At 33.8% G+C, this 20,555-nt stretch overlaps 1 protein-coding gene across 2 annotated transcripts; it reads right to left on the bottom strand.

Annotated features, from left to right (window-relative positions):
* Positions 1–3,721: 3,721 nt before the first annotated feature.
* Positions 3,722–17,201, bottom strand: LOC142221961 (E3 ubiquitin-protein ligase TM129). 2 transcript variants are annotated; one of them, XM_075291855.1, is made up of 4 exons: positions 17,070–17,201; positions 16,471–17,011; positions 16,274–16,403; positions 3,722–4,726 (listed from the first exon to the last, which is right to left on the bottom strand). In XM_075291855.1, the coding sequence occupies exons 2-4, from the start codon at positions 16,980–16,982 to the stop codon at positions 4,157–4,159; spliced, it is 1,212 nt and encodes a 403-aa protein (XP_075147970.1). In that variant the 5' UTR covers positions 16,983–17,011; positions 17,070–17,201; the 3' UTR covers positions 3,722–4,156. The 2 variants fall into 2 exon arrangements, with proteins under 2 accessions (XP_075147970.1, XP_075147971.1); XM_075291856.1 differs by having other exon boundaries at positions 16,471–17,117.
* Between the last annotated feature and the right edge of the window lie 3,354 nt (positions 17,202–20,555).

Raw genomic sequence — 20,555 nt, 5'->3', positions numbered from 1 at the left:
CATCCTATGGTGGAGGGTATAAAAACATTCTCAATTTCTTTAATTCAAAATTAGGTTTTTTACATTACGTTTACGACTTTTGCAACATACATATCATACCGTCGTATAGGTAAGTATGTCGCAAAGGTCACAGTTTGCGACGGGCCAAATCTGGTTCTGACTCACACGTGAGAAAACCTTTTGGAATTTCGGATCGAAAAATGTAAAGAGCAAATTTTTTCTGCAATACCTATTTTACAGGAAAATTACAGTAGAATGTGGGAAAAAAGAAAACAACAATCCCTAAAAATATATAACAGTCAGAAGAATTTTTCGTTCATTTTTTAGATAGTTTTATAAAATTTTATTTCGTAGCATATTCAACTGATTTTGCTGAATAAAATGTCCAAAATATATAACATAAAGTGTAGTCCAGAACACCTCTTAAGTGTAACACCTCACGAAAGCGATACATGTGTGTACCAGAACAGGCACGATTATATTTTGAGAAAATTTTTCTTGAAATTAAAAGTTTTCTTGAATAAATTTGCACACGTTAGTTAATTTAAATAAAAACGTGGAATAATTATACACACATGAAGCATAAAGATATACTAAATTCGTGTCTCCCACAAAATAGTACAGCATTTTTTTAAGATTTGTAAATTTTGCAAACAATTCGCCTATTTTGAACTTTGTATGGCACTAAAGCCATAAAAAAAATTCTCTTGAATTTGTCGCAAAATATTTACTTAGTTTTGTGAAATCGGCGTGATATCTGCTTTTGTAATACATTTTAGTTAAAATTTTCTAAACTTTCTAAAATTATCCAAAATGTTCCTTACTGGTGGGGTCACAGTTTTTTGAGTGTATGTTAGATAAAAAAGCAGATTATATATCTATATAAGTCACTTTAGTTCTTGATAGCTTTATATAGAGGAGTCTATAAATAATTATTAACCGATATTAATTCCGCATGGTAATTAGAGGTTCACATTTCAACCGGATCGGGTGAAATTTGTTTCTTCATGAGGCTCCAGAAGTCAAAATCTTGGGAATCGGTTTACACTGCGGCTATATATCATTATGGACCAATTTTTGCTTGACTGTTAGCACACATATACTGACACCACGTACAAAATTTCAACCGTCAAGAGGTTCTGGTAACCAAATTCGGGGTTCTATTTATATGAGGGCTATATATAATTATGGACCGATATGAACAAATTTTTGTATGGTAGTTACAAAGTATATTCTTATGAATTTGAACCAGATCGAGTGAAATTTTCAAGAGGTTCCGGGAGTCAAATCTTGGGATCGGTTTATATGAGGGCTGTATATAATTATGGACCAATATAGACCAATTTTTGCATGGTTATTAGAGGGCGTATGCTAACATCACGTTACCAATTTCAAATGGATCGTGTAAAATTTGCTCCTTCAAAAGGCACCGGAAGTCAAATCTGGAGATCGGTTTATATGCGAGGCTATCTACAACTATGGACCGATATAGACCAACTTTCGCGTTGTTAGGTTAGGTTAGGTTTATCTAACCTCGCGTGGTTGTTAACAGGTTGGCTGATAAGTCCTCGGTCTAACAAAGAAAAACACATTTTTTGTCAAAATTCGTTTTTTTATTCAACATAGTTCCCTTCAAGAGCGATACAACGATTATAACGACCTTTCAAATTTTTTGATACCATTTTGGTAGTACTCCTTCGGTTTTGCCTCAAAATAGGCCTCAGTTTCGGCGATCACCTCTTCATTGCAGCCAATTTTTTTCCCTGCGAGCATCCTTTTGAGGTCTGAGAACAAGAAAAAGTCGCTGGGGGCCAGATCTGGAGAATACGGTGGGTGGGGAAGCAATTCGAAGCCCAATTCATGAATTTTTGCCATCGTTCTCAATGACTTGTGGCACGGTGCGTTGTCTTGGTGGAACAACACTTTTTTCTTCTTCATATGAGGCCGTTTTGCCGCGATTTCGACCTTCAAACGCTCCAATAACGCCATATAATAGTCACTGTTGATGGTTTCTCCCTTCTCAAGATAATCGATAAAAATTATTCTCTGCGCATCCCAAAAAACAGAGGCCATTACTTTGCCAGCGGACTTTTAAGTCTTTCCACGCTTTGGATAGGGCACACCGGTCGCTGTCCACTCAGCCGATTGTCGATTGGACTCAGGAGTGTAGTGATGGAGCCATGTTTCATCCATTGTCACATATCGACGGAAAAAGTCGGGTGTATTACGAGTTAACAGCTGCAAACACCGCTCAGAATCATCAACACATTGTTGTTTTTGGTCAAATGTGAGCTCGCGCGGCACCCATTTTGCACAGAGCATCCGCATATCCAAATATTGATGAATGATATGACCAACACGTTCCTTTGATATCTTTAAGGCATCTGCTATCTCGATCAACTTCATTTTACGGTCATTCAAAATCATTTTGTGGATTTTTTTGATGTTTTCGTCGGTAACCACCTCTTTCGGGCGTCCCCTGCGTTTACCGTCCTCCGTGCTCATTTCACCACGCTTGAATTTTGCATACCAATCAATTATTGTTGATTTCCCTGGGGCAGAGTCCGGAAACTCATTATCAAGCCAAGTTTTTCTTCCACCGTATTTTTTCCCTTCAGAAAACAGTATTTTATCAAAACACGAAATTCCTTTTTTCCATTTTTTTCACAATAACAAAAGTTGCTTCACAAAAGAAGCTTTATCTCACAAACTAATTGACTTACAGACGTGAAATTTTGACACGAATCATTTGAAGGTTGGTAATGCATTTAATGGTAGCGACGCCATCTATGTGTCAGACCTGGGACTTATCAGCCAACCTGTTACTGTTTTTCGTAGATTTTTCATATGAGTATACGACCCGAAAATACGATCAATTGGCTGAATGTCGTATCAAAGGCGTACCGAAAACTCAGGTTTAAAAATTAGCAGAGAATGTTTGTTATTTTGGCACAAAGTGCCAGCTTTCTCTTTTTCAGTACTCTTTCTGCGGTTTCAGAAGAATTTTCTGTGATGTGTACTAAAATTTTTGTTTTGATGTATATTTATGCCGAACGAAATGAAACGAAAAATAAGAAGGGAGATACTAAGCTTACTTACCACCAAATACAGTTTTAAAAATTCATTTACAGCTCTGCCAGTGAATGATTAAAATCCGATTAAAAGAATGAGTAATGAAAAAGGCTGCGATGAAACTTGAGCTAATTTAAATCCTATGGCCTTAGCTTACCCAGGAGTCAATCTATATGATGAAGGCATCGGGTTAGTTTCCCGGGTTCTGACTATCACTGTATTAATCGATTGATAGGATTGATTTAAAAACGGACATCATAAGCTTTGATGGATGGATGGGTCCCACGATGATCGGCTACTTTAGAGTCGGAGCGATGTTAACATTATAACATAAAGATTATTGTCAAACATTTTCCAAGCATTTGCTCCAATAACAAAAATATATCGTTACGAATAGAGTGATACAACCAGCCAATAATCGAGTATATATAAATATTAAATATAAACATGCTATTAAGAATACTTGTATTCTGTTCTTTTTAGTTTTAAATACATAAATATATGTAATTATTATTTAATTTCATTGTAATTTTGATTAAATATATTAACACTAACGCTATTATTTACATTATATTTATTTAAAATATATAGCATTTATATTAAAATATCCATATAGGAGACAAAGTATTTTTTTAATGAAACAACTGTATTGAAATTAGATTGTGTGTATTTGATTGCGTAGAAATATTTTTAGTAAAACGTAATTATTCTTATAAAAATACATTACATATATTTGTTGTTAAAAAATTAAATACAAAAATTAAAATTAATATTATTTTATGGATTATTTTCATTTTAAGTTAAATGCCTGTAAGCAGAGCACAGTCGAAGTTAACACATATACATATATAATATCTTACATAAACTATTTGTAAGGAAAATAAAAAAAATCTCAAAAGAAAGGAAACATAAAAATATTTAAAAATTACGAATTGCGATTCATTTAATGAATTAAATTGATAAAATCTTTAAGAGTAGAGGAGATAATGTGTTTTTGCCACAAACACTAAACAAAGCCTAAATATTTTGAACACAGTTATTTTATATTTGTTCTAAAAAAACTGAAATCTGTGTATGTATGACATCACGATTGATTTTCATTGTCCCCGGCAGGGATATTTGTCGGTTTTTCTATATAACTAACATCTAAAAGACAAAATTTAGCTCTGCACATGGGACATGTACATTTTTGTTCTAACCACACTTCACGTTCGTGATCATTTTGACGGGCCGCAAACCATCGAGCCAAGCATTCCACACACCACATTGGACGACAATAGCAATTTGTACAACAATTGTCTGTACTCAGTGGTTGGCCATTCCGATCGATATCTGCACATTGTTTGTGTATCTTTATATTTGGCTCGGCCACCATACAGGCAAAACATTTTTCAGTTATGCGATCAGCCTTGTATATGGGATTGAGGCTAACCTGCTCTTTAAAGACGTCAATGAAACGATCTATTACATTACGATGAAATTGTATATTCGATGGTATGACAATTGGACGTGTAATACGTTCCTCCAGATTACGGAATTCCAAGGCATTAATTCGTATGTGAAAATCGGGAACGCCAGCACGATTCGTTTTAACCATAATACTGACCATTTGTAATGTGTCATTGGTATCCTGTGAAACGTTATAGGTTTCGGTCTGAAATGAAAAAAAAAAAAGATTGAAATAGTGTTTAAAAAAGGAAGGAAAATAAAACTGTAAAAGGATTTATCCTATGTGGATACATCCTTAAATTTAGACATAGACTTATAATCATAGTAAGTGGTTGACAAATTCACATGGATAGTCTATATTTTCCTATTAATCGGATTTAATTTTTGCTCTTATGTTTGGGCAAACACTTCCACCTGAAGCACACCTGAAAAATAGCCGAAAATAGATTAGATTATTTTAGGTTAGGTTTAGTGGCATCCCTTTATCATGGGCTCATTAAGACTATTCAGTCCATTGTGATTGAGTCGACACACTCAGAATAATGACAGCGAGAAACCCAAGATTATGTTTAGTCATTGTGAAATATTCTGAGAAACTTGTTTCAAGAATTTTGTAACTGGGGTTAGAGCAGTGATGAGGTGTGTCGGTTTTCCAGATTTCGTTACTATTTCTAACGATGAAGTCTTAGCGCTCTTTATCTACATCTTCCTGTTTGACTCAGGCATTTGGTGTAAACGTTTTATATTTTGAAGTTTGCGTCCAAATGACTTGCAGTTTTTGTTATACCCTCCACCATAGGATGGGGGGTATATTAACTTTGTCATTCCGTTTGTAACACATCGAAATATTGCTCTAAGACCCCATAAAGTATATATATTCTGGGACGTGGTGAAATTCATAGTCGATCTAAGCATTTCCGTCCGTCCCTCCGTCTGTTGAAATTACGCTAACTTCCGAACGAAAAAAACTATCGACTTGAAACTTGGCACAAATAGTTTATTTATTGATGTGGGTCGGATGGTATTGCAAATGGGCCATATCGGTCTACTTTTACGTATAGCCCCCATAAAAACGGACCTCCAGATTTGTCTTGCGGAGCCTCTAAGAGTAGCATATTTCATCCGATCTGGCTGAAATTTGGTACATGGTGTTAGTATATGGTCTCTAACTGCCATGCACAAATTGGTCCATATCGGTTCATAATTATATATAGCCCCCATATAAACCGATCCCCAGATTTAGCTTGCGGAGCCTCTAAGTGAAGCTAATTTCATCCGATCCGGCTGAAATTTGGTACATAGTGTTAGTATATGGTCTCTAACAACCATGCAAAAAATTGGTCCATAATTATAAATAGCCCCCATATAAACGGACCCCCAAATTTGGCTTGCGAGGCCTCTAAGAGAAGCAAATTTCATCCGATCCGGCTGGAATTTGGTACATGGTGTTAGTATATGGTCTCTAACAACCATGAAAAAATTGGTCCACATCGGTCCATAATTATATATAGCCCCCATATAAACCGATCCCCAGATTTGGTTTGCAGAGCCTCTAAGAGAAGCAAATTTCATTTGATCCGGCTGAAATTTGGTACATGGTGTTAGTAAAGGGTCTCTAACAACCAATCAAAAATTGGTCCATATCGGTCCATAATTATATATAGCACCCATATAAACCGATACCCAGATTCGAACTCCGGATCCTCTTGGAGGAGAAAATTTCACCCGATTCAGTTGAAGTTTTGTGTTTTGTGTAACTATATGGACACTAACAACCATGCAATTAGTCCATATCGGTCCATAATTATATATAGCGCCCATATAAACTGGTTTCTAGATTTGAACTCCGGAGCCTTTTGGAGAAACTTGGTACGCGTTGTTAGTATACGGTCCTTAACAACCATGCCAAAATTTGTACATATCGGTCAATACTTATATATAGGCCTCAGATAAATCGATGTCCAATCACACAAATATTGGTCCATATCGGCCCATAATTGTATATAGCTCCCATGTAAAACGACTCCATATTTCAATTCTGGCTCCTTAATTACCGCGTAAAAGTCCATATCGGTTCGTAATTATTTGTAGACTTACTTATATATACCTTTTGTGTCCAATATTTACCACGTATGGACTAACTTACAATTTAGAAGACGATGTTAAGTATTACCACAACCCAAGTAATTCGATTGTGGTTGACAGTCTTTCGTAGAAGTTTCTACGCAATCCATGGTGGAGGGTATATAAGATTCGGCCTGGCCGAACTTACGGCCGTATATACTTGTCCAACCGACCAACTGTATAATGTAGGTTAGATTAGGTTAGGTATAGTGCCAGCTCGTTATTTTAGGCTCACCCAGTCCATTATGATACCACAAGAGTGAACTTTTCTCTTATCATTGAGTAACCATTACACCATTGAGGCTTCCTCAGGCTAATGTCTTCGTCCTATTTCATTTGAATCACGAGGCAGGTCCGATGGTCGTCATTAATAACACAGAAGTCCTGCTCCGTATTAGCTTCTCCATTATAACATTGACATAATGTTGACTTGCATATAGCATTCGAGTGCCTATGTGTAAATTTTGGAAATTTTCGGAAAAGAAATCGACATTTAATCCCCACATTAATAAGAGGAATAATTATAAAAAGTTCCATAGACATATCAAATGAGATAAGTCTCGAAATCATCTCCATATATGACCATGCTAATAACAATATAAAATTGTTGTTGTTGTAACATTTGTTTGTGATGTCATCCCTTTTTGTTTGGCGCTTTGGTACCATCAACTACTAAAATTGTATTAAAATCGTCTTTATATTTATGAATTAAATAACAAACGGAAACGGAAGTTCAAATTTAGAACTGGTAACATTAGGTCTAAAAAATTTACATTTTAGAATGACAATATATAAAACGTTTATGACAAAATAAGCAATATTCTAAAGGAATGTCTTATTAATATTGCAAAAATGGTAAAATCTAGTGAGATTCATTAGATTAATTAAAATTGCTCCCAAATGTGTTGGATGTAGCTTCATGGTAATTTATTTTATTGTTTCAAAAACACACATATCTGCTTATGAAGTGACATCCGCGTTTGCCTATTTAAATCAGATTCTTGAATTCTTTATTCATTACTTCAGATAAAAAAATGTAGTGTGTTTATTACAGTATGTGATGTGAAAAATTTCTTCGACATTTGTCCACAATTTGCAAGAAATAATAAATTATAAATTAATATCAAAAATAGTACACAATATAACTTTACAAAATTAATAATAATTAGTACTTTTTATACCCACCACCATAGAATGGTGACGGGGGTATAATAAGTTTGTCATTCCGTTTGTAACACATCGAAATATCGATTTCCGACTATATAAAGTATATATATTCTTGATCAGGGAGAAATTCTAAGACGATATAACGATGTCCGTCTGTCCGTCTGTCTGTCTGTTGTAATCACGCTACAGTCTTCAATAATGAAGCAATCGTGCTGAAATTTTGCACAAACTCGTCTTTTGTCTGCAGGCAGGTCAAGTTCGAAGATGGGCTATATCGGTCCAGGTTTTCATATAGTCCCCATATAAACCGACCTCCCGATTTGGGGTCTTGGGCTTATAGAAATCGTAGTTTTTATCCAATTTGCCTAGAGGTATTTTATGACCATAAAGAGGTGTGCCAAAAATGGTGAGTATCGGTCCATGTTATGGTATAGTCCCCATATAGACCGATCTCCCGATTTTATTTCTTGGGCTTATAGAAACCGCAGTTTTTATTCAATTTAGCTGAAATTTGAAATCTAGAGGTATTTTATGACCATAAAGAGGTGTGCCAAAAATGGTGAGTATCGGTCCATGTTTTGGTATAGTCCCCATATAGACCGATCTCCCGATTTTACTTCTTGGGCTTATAGAAACCGCAGTTTTTATTCAACTTACCTGAAATTGGAAATCTAGAGGTACTGTAGGACCACAAATATGTGTGCCAAAAATTGTGAGCATCCGTCCATATTTTGGTATAGCCCCCATATAGAGCGATCTCCCGATTTGGGGTCTTGGGCTTATAGAAACCGTAGTTTGTATCCAATTTGTCTGAAATTGGAAATCTAGAGCTATTTTAGGACCATAAAGAGGTGTGCCGAAAATGGTGAGTATCGGTCCATATTTTGGTGTAGCCCCCATAAGAACGATCTCCAGATTTAACTCCTTGGGTTTCTAGAAACCGTAGTTTTTATCTGATTTGCCTGAAATTGTAAATATTCTGGTATTTTAGGCTCACAAAAACGTGTATCGGATTAAGTTTTTATCGGTCCATTTGGTAATGCCTCCATATAGACCGACTTCACTTCTTGAGGGTGTAGAAGGCGCACTGATCATGAAAATTGCTTGAAACTCAATGTAAAATTTCCAGATTTTACTTCTACAGATTTAAGATTTCAAATCAAGACATTATTTTATAATTTTCTTGCACACTCACAAGAGATGTTGATGATTCCCCTAAAACTCAAACAAAAATGGTTCTTATAAATCCAGAATCTGATATAGTCCTCATAGGTGAAATCTTTAAATTTATCTTCGGGAAGTGTCCTCAAGCCCTCCTGAAATTTCAAAAGAACCCCTAATATTTGGTTCATGGTGGTGGGTATTTAAGATTCGGCCCGGCCGAACTTAGTGCTGTATATACTTGTTTAAATTATTCAATACGTACAATATTTGAAGATAGAGATCAACAAACTAACATGAGTATAACAAACATTAAATATCACCAAAAAGAATTCTACCAGTAATAGTAAATATAAAATTATTGAACAAAATAGTACAGCAATAAAAAAAACTAATAATTAAAAAAATATGTTTAGTATAGCTTTTTTCAAATTTTCTGCGTTGACAATACACTGAATATCTGGAGAGCTCCAAAGACGGGTGGTTTTTGTGACAATTCAGAAGTTGTGAGTTATTTGGTAATAAATAAAACAAGTATATACGGCCGCAAGTTCGGCCAGGCCGAATCTTATGTACCCACCACCATGGATTGCGTAGAAACTTCTACGAAAGACTGTCATCCACAATCGAATTACTTGGGTTGTGGTATCTTAAAACTTCTTATTCCTGCATGGTTGTTGGATACCATATACTAACATCACGTACCAAATTTCAACCGAATGGGAAGTATTTTGCTCTTCCAAGGGGCTCTGGAGGTCAAATCTGGGGATCGGTTTATATGGGGCCTATATATAATTATGGACCGATATCGACCAATTTTTGCATGGGAGTTTGAGGCCATATATTAACACCACGTACCAAATTTCAACTGAATCAGATGAATTTTGGTCTTCCAAGAGGTTCCGGAGGTCAAATCTGGTGATCGGTTTATATGGGGGCTATATATAATTATGAGCCGATGTGGACCAATTTTTGCATGGTTGTTAGAGACCATATACTAACATCACGTACCAAATTTCAGCCATATCGGATGAAATTTGCTCCTCTTAGAGGCCTCGCAAGCCAAATCGGGGGATCGGTTTATATGGGGGCTATATATAATTATGGACCGATGTGGACCAATTTTTGCATGGTTGTTAGAGACCATATACTGACACCATGTACCAATTTTCAGCCGGATCCGATGAAATTTGCTTCTCTTAGGGGCCTCGCAAGCCAAATCGGGGGATCGGTTTATATGGGGGCTATATATAATTATGGACCGATGTGGACCAATTTTTGCATGGTTGTTAGAGACCATATACTAACACCATGTACCAAATTTCAGCCGGATCGGATGAAATTTGCTTCTCTTAGAGGCCTCGCAAGCCAAATTTTGGGGTCCGTTTATATGGGGGCTATACGTAAAAGTGGACCGATATGGCCCATTTGCAATACCATCCGACCTACATCAATAACAACTACTTGTGCCAAGTTTCAAGTCGATAGCTTGTTTCGTTCGGGAGTTAGCGTGATTTCAACAGACGGACATGCTCAGATCGACTCAGAATTTCACCACGACCCAGAATATATATACTTTATGGGGTCTTAGAGCAATATTTCGATGTGTTACAAACGGAATGACAAAGTTAATATACCCCCCATCCTATGGTGGTGGGTATAAAAAGTACACTTTTATAATCAACTCTTATGGTGTATTAAATAATACCACAGTAGATCAGAATACTGTAAAATTTAATTTTGAAGTCCATTAGTGCAGATAGTCAAGAGTGAGCCTCAAAATATACTGTACAAAGTGTTTGTTAGGTTATTTAATGGTGATTTTTTGATAAAAAGGTGTTGTCCTAGTGATAGACACCTTCTTCCCTCATTATCCTTCTGATAAAATGAATTTCGGAAAAGTTATACATTTTTATAAGAATCGAAGTCGACATAAATAACCCAACAAAAAAATATTGCAAATTTGAAAGCACTTCCAAAATGTCCTCCCAAAGATGAACTTTATTTTAACTACACAGGAAGTTCTTTTAATTCAATTTTTTATAACTCGCCTTTTTCACATTTTAATGGGTAATTTTAACTTTTTTTGTTTCAAAAAGGTTAAAACAGAGTAAGGTTTATTAAAATGGTACAAATTATTTAAATTTGGTCGAAAAAAGGGATAAATCGATTCTAGAAAAATTTGCAAATTTTTTAAAATATTTGGGATCAAACGTTTCATAAAAAAATTACACAAAATTAATTATTTGGCAAAATATAATAAAATTTTTTAGTTCACATCCAAAACACTGAATTCGGATCACACCTTAAGAAGTAATGCAAATTCAGTGCAACGGTTGTTGAAATGGTGACAATCCGTCATATTTGCCATGTTAAATTAATCGCTTCAGCACCAATTTTGCACCACTTCCGTATCCAAAGAGAACATTTTCACTACATTTTTGGCGACGCTGTTTTCTTGCTGGGAAGTACCGCAGTGCAACTGAATATAAGACAAATAGTATAAACAATACAAATGCATTGTTCCCCATAAGGACATATATCCAAAGATGCGCCTCTATATGTATGGTATAAAAATATTGGCCAATCACCCAACAGTAGGCATATTAGATGGAACAAGTGTATACGGCCGTAAGTTCGGCCAGGCCGAATCTTATGTACCCTCCACCATGGATTGCGTAGAAACTTCTACGAAAGACTGTCATACACAATCGAATTGCTTGAGTTGTGTTATCTTAAAACTTCTTAACATCGTTTTCTAAATTGTGAGTTAGTCCATACGTGGTATATATTAGACAAAAAGGTATGTATAGGTAAGTCTACAAATAATTACGAATCGGTATGGACTTTTGCACGGTACATAGAGAGCCAGAATTGAAACGTTTATATGGCGGCTATATACAATTATGAACTTGATATGGACCAATTTTTGTGTGATTGCGGATCGATTTATCTGAGGGCTCTATATAACTATCGGATGAAATTTGCTTTTCCTAGAGGCTCCGCAAGCCAAATCGGGGGATGGGTTTATATGGGGGCTATATATAATTATTGACCGATGTGGACCAATATTTGCATAGTTGCTATAGACCATGTACTTACACCATGTACCAAATTTCAGCCCGATCGGATAAAATTTGCTTCTCTTAGAGGATCCCCAAGCCAAATTTGGGGGTACGTTTATATGGGGGCTATACACACAAACAATTTTTTTCTGATTCAATCACGAAATTAATTGATCCAATTAATTTTTAATTGAAAAGTCTTCAATCACAGAAATGATAGTATCAATTAAAAAATTAATTGAAGGTCAATTAAAAAGTTAATTGATCCAATTACAAAATTAATTGATACTATTATTTTTCTGATTGATTTTTGTTTCAATTAAAAAATTTGTTGAATCAATTAAATTTTTAATTGAATATTTTTTAAAACTCAATTAAAATTTTAATTGGAAAAATGTTCGTGAAATTTTTTTGTGTGTACGTAAAAGTGGACCGATATGGCCCATTTGCAATAACAACTACTTGTGCCAAGTTTAAGGTCGCTAGATTGTTTCGTTCGGAAGTTAGCGTGATTTCAACAGACGGACGGACGGACATGCTCAGATCAACTCAGAATTTCACCACGACCCAGAATATATATACTTTATGGGGTCTTAGAACAATATTTCGATGTATTACAAACGGATTGACAAAGTTAATATACCCCCATCCTATGGTGGAGGGTATAAAAACGTTTTCCAGTTGCATAAAAAAATGACTATTCTAAAAAAATTTTCTTGTAATATTCAATACATCTATATTAAAAATTTAATTCAAACAAGTTTGAAACTGTTTTTTTTTTGGCTACCATTAGTTTATTTAATATGGAAGATAACCCAATAGATGACCGATGGGGGTCACATTTACCAATATGCCTCATTTTTGACTCACAATTAAACTTGACTAAAATGAAACTACCATAAAATAAACCAAAGATAGTAATCGTTTGACAGTTCCGAAAATGAAGAGGGGAATTCTAAATTCTCTTTGATTTTCGTTTTCACAATTTTCCAATTTTATCCACAATTTGAACATTTTTGATGCACAACATGATTTGTAATCAAATTTTAAGTTTATATTTGAACAAAACAACCGCGAAAATACAAAATTTAATTTTCAGGACATTTTCTCCTTACAACACAAAGTAAAATGCCAGAAAATTCATTTGGGGTTCTGAAACATTTTCGATGCTGAGGTTTTACTCGACAAATTTTTGTGAGTAAAATTGGCACAAAGATGTTTTGATTGGGCTTAATATTACTTTACGATTCAATAAATAAAAAGTAAATAAATTTTCACCAAAATAATTTAAAAATTAAAACAAAACAAATTAACTTCCGCCTTTGTAAAATTATACAAATATGTTTTGATTGGGATTAATTTTCTCTAAAATATATAATTTAAAAATTAGAATAAAACAATTAAATTTCGCCTTTGTTAAAAAAAAATATTCAATTGGCATTTGCCGAAAATTTTTGTTTATTAACATGCAATTTAGATTTTATTTCGTTCTTTTACCTTCACCTAAATTTTGGATTTCTAAGAGGAGTTTCTACTTATCTCCCATTTACTACTTTTACTAATTGTATTATACCACTCTCACACCCACACCTCAAACAATATCATAGAGCATCAAAATCAAAAGTTAAGGGTTAATAAGTGGGAAAAACATATTGTTGTTGAACATGCTTGCCATTAGAGATATTTTTTCATTTCATTTCATTTATTTATTGCAATATTAAAAGCCAAAAAGGCCAATTTATCAATATTACATAGCATTATAATCCTGTTAAATATTAATAATGAAACCAAGTTATATACTATTTACAAACTAATAATAATAAGAGAAAAAATATTATTATAATAATAATCTGTGATTATATAAACAAAAGTATAAATATGGCTCCCCAGCCAAAAACAAACATTTAAATCAAAATAATGAGAAAAAGCCCATTAACAATGAATTACGAATTGATTGCACTAAATTCCAAAAACCTTTTGCGAAAAACAGAAGGTGAAAGAGAAAATAATTTCAGATGTAATGGGAGAAAATTCCAAATTCGGGACGTTCTAATTAGAAAAGATCGCTCATACATGCCAGAATGACACCGTGGCAAAATAATTTGAGTATTTCTAGAAGATCTAGAAAAAACAAACTGCTTCCTTAACAACGGCGGTAAATTCGAAGTAATTAATTTACGGAAGCATTGCAATACACGAAGGTCAATATAAGTTTGGAAACGACATCCCAGAAATTTTACAACATATTCAGAAATATGATCAGAGCACCGGAGACGGTAAACATAGCGAACAATCATATGTACAATCCTCTCAATCCTGCGCAAATTTATCCCTATAGTGCCGGACCATACCTCAAGACAATAATTAATCTGTGACATCATTTACGTTTTCCTAATAATTTTCATGAATGAATTTTTTTTTTCTAAAAGCGAAATTTCTTTGATGTCAATCATAGTCGAGTGGGTGACAATCGAAAATAAAAAATCATTTTTTGCGCACATATGTTAATGAGATTATATTTAGAACTTGGCCAAAGATGCATTAATGAGTACTTTGACATTTACTCAAAGTTGATTTAATATAATATTAATGTACAAAATACTGCGTAACTGCAAAATATAAATCGGTCAATGAGTTGGTTCAAATTATAAAATTAAATAAAAAAATAAAATAAAGAAATATGTGTTTCTTGACTTATTCACTCTTATTGTAGACATTTCGAAAATCAAAAGATATAAATAAATAAAAAATGCATAAACAGAAAGCCTATTTCAATTTTTCGTCATCGTAAAATTTACTCTTTCAAGATTTTAAATTTTGGAAAATGTTGGAAACTCGTCTTCTTTGCATTAAAAGTAAACTTATTTTTATGAACAAATTTAGAAAATTAGATTTTTAAAAAAGTTCTATATTTGGTATCAAAAGTTCGAAATGGAAATTTGAGATTATTGAAAATATCTGCATTTAGTTTAAGATATCGAGCTACATCTACTGGATCTAAGTTGGTGTCGGGTCGTTTGGTGAGGCGTGTATTTATCTTGAATTGCCAAACTCAGAAGATTCCAAGTCCCCAGAGGTGCCTGATAGTAACTGATATAGTTCGAATCTACACTTCTCATCGTTCAAATATCCTATGAGGCTATTTATTCATATCCCCTTAAGAATTTCTTCTCAAATGGATACGTATGATTAACATAACTAACACAACAAACACTTAATGGTAATGTATCAATACTCTCATCTGCTATTGCACTCAAGTAAAAATGGGGAAATATATTGGTAGGTCACTCCACTGCAACAGTTTTACTTTATTTTTATGGAAAATAAAAGGAGCTCCTGATGTGTACATGTTATCTATTTATTGGACTTTGGCTAAAGACAAAATAATAATAAATTATACATAGAGTTCACATACATTAAACTGCGTGTACTTAGGGTATGGTCATACTAGGAAAATATTTTACCAAAATGAGTTTCAAACCTTTTTCCAGAATCATTTTGCAAATGACTGTTTAGAATTTTCAAAAAATGCTCCTACACACAAAAAAATTTCATGAAAATTTTTCCAATTAAAATTTTAATTGAGTTTTAAAAAATATTTAATTAAAAATTTAATTGATCCAACAAATTGTTTAATTGAAACAAAAATCAATCACAAAATTAATAGTATCAATTAATTTTTTAATTGGATCAATTAACTTTTTAATTGACCTTCAATTAATTTTTTAATTGATACTATCATTTCTGTGATTGAAGACATTTCAATTAAAAATTAATTGGATCAATTAATTTCGTGATTGAATCAGAAAAAAAATTTTTTGTGTGTACCGTGCTAGAAACATTTGTTGGTTTGAATGTGTATACAGATTCTTTTTCAATTTCTACCAAAGGCTGTGGCTTTTTGTTGGTAGTGGCATGTAGTTAATTGATTTGAAGTATTCATGGTTGCTTAGATATGGTCTACTCTACTCTACTCTACTCAAATCTGTCATCACAAAAACTCTTACGAGTCTATAGAACACATAACTATCATTTGGAATATTTATTTATATAAAGTTAGGCCAAAAATATTGGACACAATATGAATAGGATAATCCTGATTTATACAAGATAAAAATATGTACTAGGACCATTTATATTCCTCTTGTACACCTTTTTATTTTGCTATTTTTGACCATTGAAAGTTTAAACGAAAATACCCTTAAATGTGAAAAAACAAACTCCTTTCTACATACCTTGGCTACACTTAATGACGTATCACTTTGATGAGCAAAATTTACGTTGTACAATGAAGTTTTGATTATCCAATTTTCTGTGGCAATTACAGTGGATATGGAGTTCAACTTCTTTTTATAGATATCCGGCCTATATATAGAGAATAAAAAAATGGTATAGTCAAATATTTGCATAATGAAATAGCAATACCAATTACCTGCGGAATTCATTACCAATATCGGATTCAACTTCAGCTGTACTATTAGGATCATTTGAAAATTTTTGTAAGGTCATAGTAATGGGATGTCTTTTCCAATTCTGCTGATACCAATTACATATCAACGCAGGTACTGCAAGTACGGCCATAAGACTAAATCTACACATAACTTTCCATGTCAAAGTCTTAAATGCTACAGCTTCCTGAGGCATAGGAAAGTCCGGATCCAAATCGGATTCTTCTTCGATGTCATCGTACTCGGTGAGCACAGAAAATTTAAAACGGTGCACAAGAAAATATGTTGCCGGTAAACAGCTATGTATGAAGAGATTCAGAGAGGTACGTTTCTGATGATAACGTACAAAATTCAAATGTTCCTCCCCCAACCAACGTGAAAAGAGTTGTTCGATGGTGAGACCCAGTCTTCCAAATTCATCTGGAGGATATATAATGCACATACAAAGAAGTAGGTAGACAAGATTGAACAGTAATTCCGATTCATCCATTTCCATTGGCCAACGATTTTGTGAGTATTTAATGGCTATTAAAAAATGTTATTATTTTCTATCTATAAACACTTAACAAAAACAATAAACCACCTCGGCAATTTGATTGTCACTTCCAGAACGGTGTGAGTTCTATTTGCACGACGGAATGAAAAATATTTGGGTTCTAATAAATTTGTTTTATTTTGCTCCCGTTGACATTAATGTCGATGTGTCGTATTTTTCTAAAGAGCTGTCATTGTAGGATATACTCTGGGGTATGTTCAGTTAGATGCCAATGGCTACTGAACAATAGATGTCGCTCGCGTATTTTATGCATATATATTGTAAAGAGAGGAGATAACAACAGTGGCATATAGATGGTGCTACGTATTTTAAAGTTTAACCCATGTTTTATGTATCCAAACTTTGGCATTCTGAAAACGGACACCTCTCCATTTTCGTGAGACGTTTGCTATATTGTCAGAGTAAAATTAAACTCTCATAAGTGGACATCTCCTAAATGTTGACAAAATTTTGTTAACCGTGGGTGTTCACTCCTCACTGTATGTAGTTATATATGTAAAAATATCGGTAAAAATACTTTAATTCATTTTAATTTGAAATTTTGATAATATTGACAATGGTTCACTCTTAATAATCTCCAACGTAATTGTATTTCTAATACTGCTCGATATTATAATGATGAACTAACACGATAATAGCTCCGATAGGTTTTAATAATTATCACAAATTTTATTGGAATTCTCTTGTTTACTTAAAAAAAGCCATCAAAAGAGAGCCAGTATATTGGTAATAACGCTGTCATTCGGGATCGATTTTTATAAATCCCGGGATTCGGGATTTTTAAATATAGAATCCAGGAATACCGAAATTTTCGGGATTTTTTAAATATTTTAAGTAATATTAATTTACAGGGCCAAAAAATTGTTGTACATTAAAAAAGTTTAGTTTAATTAAACTGTATTAACAAAAGATATAAGAGTAAATTAACAAGTATATATAGCCGTAAGTTCGGTCAGGCCGAATCTTATGTACCCTCCACCATGGATTGCGTAGAAACTCGACTGTCATCCACAATCGAATGACTTGGGTTGCGGTAACACTTGCCGATGGCAAGGTATCTTAAAACTCCTTAACACCGTCTTCTAAATTGTAAATTAGTCCATACGGGGTATATATTAAACCAAAGAAGCCGATTAAATACGTATATAATTCAGTTTGACAAAATTTTCTATGGAAATCAATTTTTGACAAAATTTTCTATAGAAATAAAATGTTGACAAAATTTTCTATAGAAATAAAATTTTGACAAAATTTTCTATAGAAATAAAATGTTGGCAAAATTTTCTATAGAAATAACATTTTTAGAAATTTTCTATACAAATAAAATGTTGACAAAATTTTGTATAAAAATAAAATTTTGAAAAAAAAAATTCCTATAGAAACAAAATGTTGGTAGATTATTTTTTTGGTGATATGGACCAATTTTTGTGTGATGGGGATCGGCTATATATAAATATAGACCGATATGGACCAATTTTGGCATGGTTCCCTGCCAGCATTTCAAAGTTCCATTTCATCTTCATCGCTACCACAGACTCGTAAATGTCACTACAACCATCCTACTGTGATGGGGGGCAGCATATCATAAAGTACAAAATGTACTTCATACATGTATTTTGCCATCACTACTTTTACAAAAGCCATTTTATTTTTTGTGAAACGCCAAGCGCAACCAGCTTGTTATATTTTATTTAAATAAAAACGAAAATAAAGTTCTGAAAACCTAGATTTTACGCTTAAAATTGTGAAAGGTATATTGGTGAACAATTTTTGATTTTCCAAATGGAATAAAGTGATTGTTTTTCAAATATTTTACAGACACGCTGCCTCCATCGAATACAAACACTGGCTGATAGACGCTGCAACATGTAACTCGCTACTTGTAACTCTAAATCATCATTAATGCAAAAAATTATGTTAAATGTGATGTGATAGTGGTATAAATGTTATATTTTTAAGAATTTATAAATGATTAATCAAATTAATAAATATCTAAACAAACGTGTTTTACTCGACCACAATGATTCTTTTACCACTATCTTAAAATGTGCTTTTTCTGATTGTTTGGAGGGTCTCTTATTGGCGTCGTTCTAAATTGATCTATAAAGGCACCTAATAATTGCACTCATGCGAAACCTTTTTGTAGTAACTTGGCGTGGTACAACTTCTCAATAGTGACGGCGCTTTTCCGACGAGTTTTTGATATCGTATATGATTGTTTTCGACGTACTGGGGATTCTCAGAAGCGCCCCCAAATTCAAAAAATGTTGGCAGGGTTGTTAGCGGCCATATACTAGCGCAATTTACCAAATTTCAACCGAATAGGATGAAGTTTGCTCCTCCAAGGGCTTCCGGAGGTCAAATGTGGGGATCGGTTTATATGGGGGCTATATATAATTATGGACCAACCCTGCCAACATTTTTTGAATTTGGGGGCGCTTCTGAGAATCCCCAGTACGTCGAAAACAATCATATACGATATCAAAAACTCGTCGGAAAAGCGCCGTCACTATTGAGAAGTTGTACCACGCCAAGTTACTACAAAAAGGTTTCGCATGAGTGCAATTATTAGGTGCCTTTATAGATCAATTTAGAACGACGCCAATAAGAGACCCTCCAAACAATCAGAAAAAGCACATTTTAAGATAGTGGTAAAAGAATCATTGTGGTCGAGTAAAACACGTTTGTTTAGATATTTATTAATTTGATTAATCATTTATAAATTCTTAAAAATATAACATTTATACCACTATCACATCACATTTAACATAATTTTTTGCATTAATGATGATTTAGAGTTACAAGTAGCGAGTTACATGTTGCAGCGTCTATCAGCCAGTGTTTGTATTCGATGGAGGCAGCGTGTCTGTAAAATATTTGAAAAACAATCACTTTATTCCATTTGGAAAATCAAAAATTGTTCACCAATATACCTTTCACAATTTTAAGCGTAAAATCTAGGTTTTCAGAACTTTATTTTCGTTTTTATTTAAATAAAATATAACAAGCTGGTTGCGCTTGGCGTTTCACAAAAAATAAAATGGCTTTTGTAAAAGTAGTGATGGCAAAATACATGTATGAAGTACATTTTGTACTTTATGATATGCTGCCCCCCATCACAGTAGGATGGTTGTAGTGACATTTACGAGTCTGTGGTAGCGATGAAGATGAAATGGAACTTTGAAATGCTGGCAGGGAATATGGACCAATTTTTGCATGGTTATTAGAAACCATGTACTAACACCACGTACCAAATTTCAACCGGATCGGATGAAATGTTGTTCTCTAAGAGGCTCCGCATATCAAATCTGGGAGCCGGTTTATATGGGGGCTATACGTAAAAGTGGTCTAAAATGGGGCATTTGCAATACCATCCGACCTACATCCATAAAAACTACTTATGCCAAGTTTCAAGTCGATAGCTTGTTTCGTTCGGAAGTTACCGTGATTTCAACAGACGGACGGACATGCTTAGATCGACTCAGAATTTCACCACGACCCACAATATATATA

Source organism: Haematobia irritans, chromosome 1, assembly GCF_050003625.1.
Source record: "Haematobia irritans isolate KBUSLIRL chromosome 1, ASM5000362v1, whole genome shotgun sequence".
Lineage (NCBI taxonomy): Eukaryota > Metazoa > Arthropoda > Insecta > Diptera > Muscidae > Haematobia > Haematobia irritans.
This window is presented reverse-complemented; position numbering and strand designations above follow the sequence as displayed.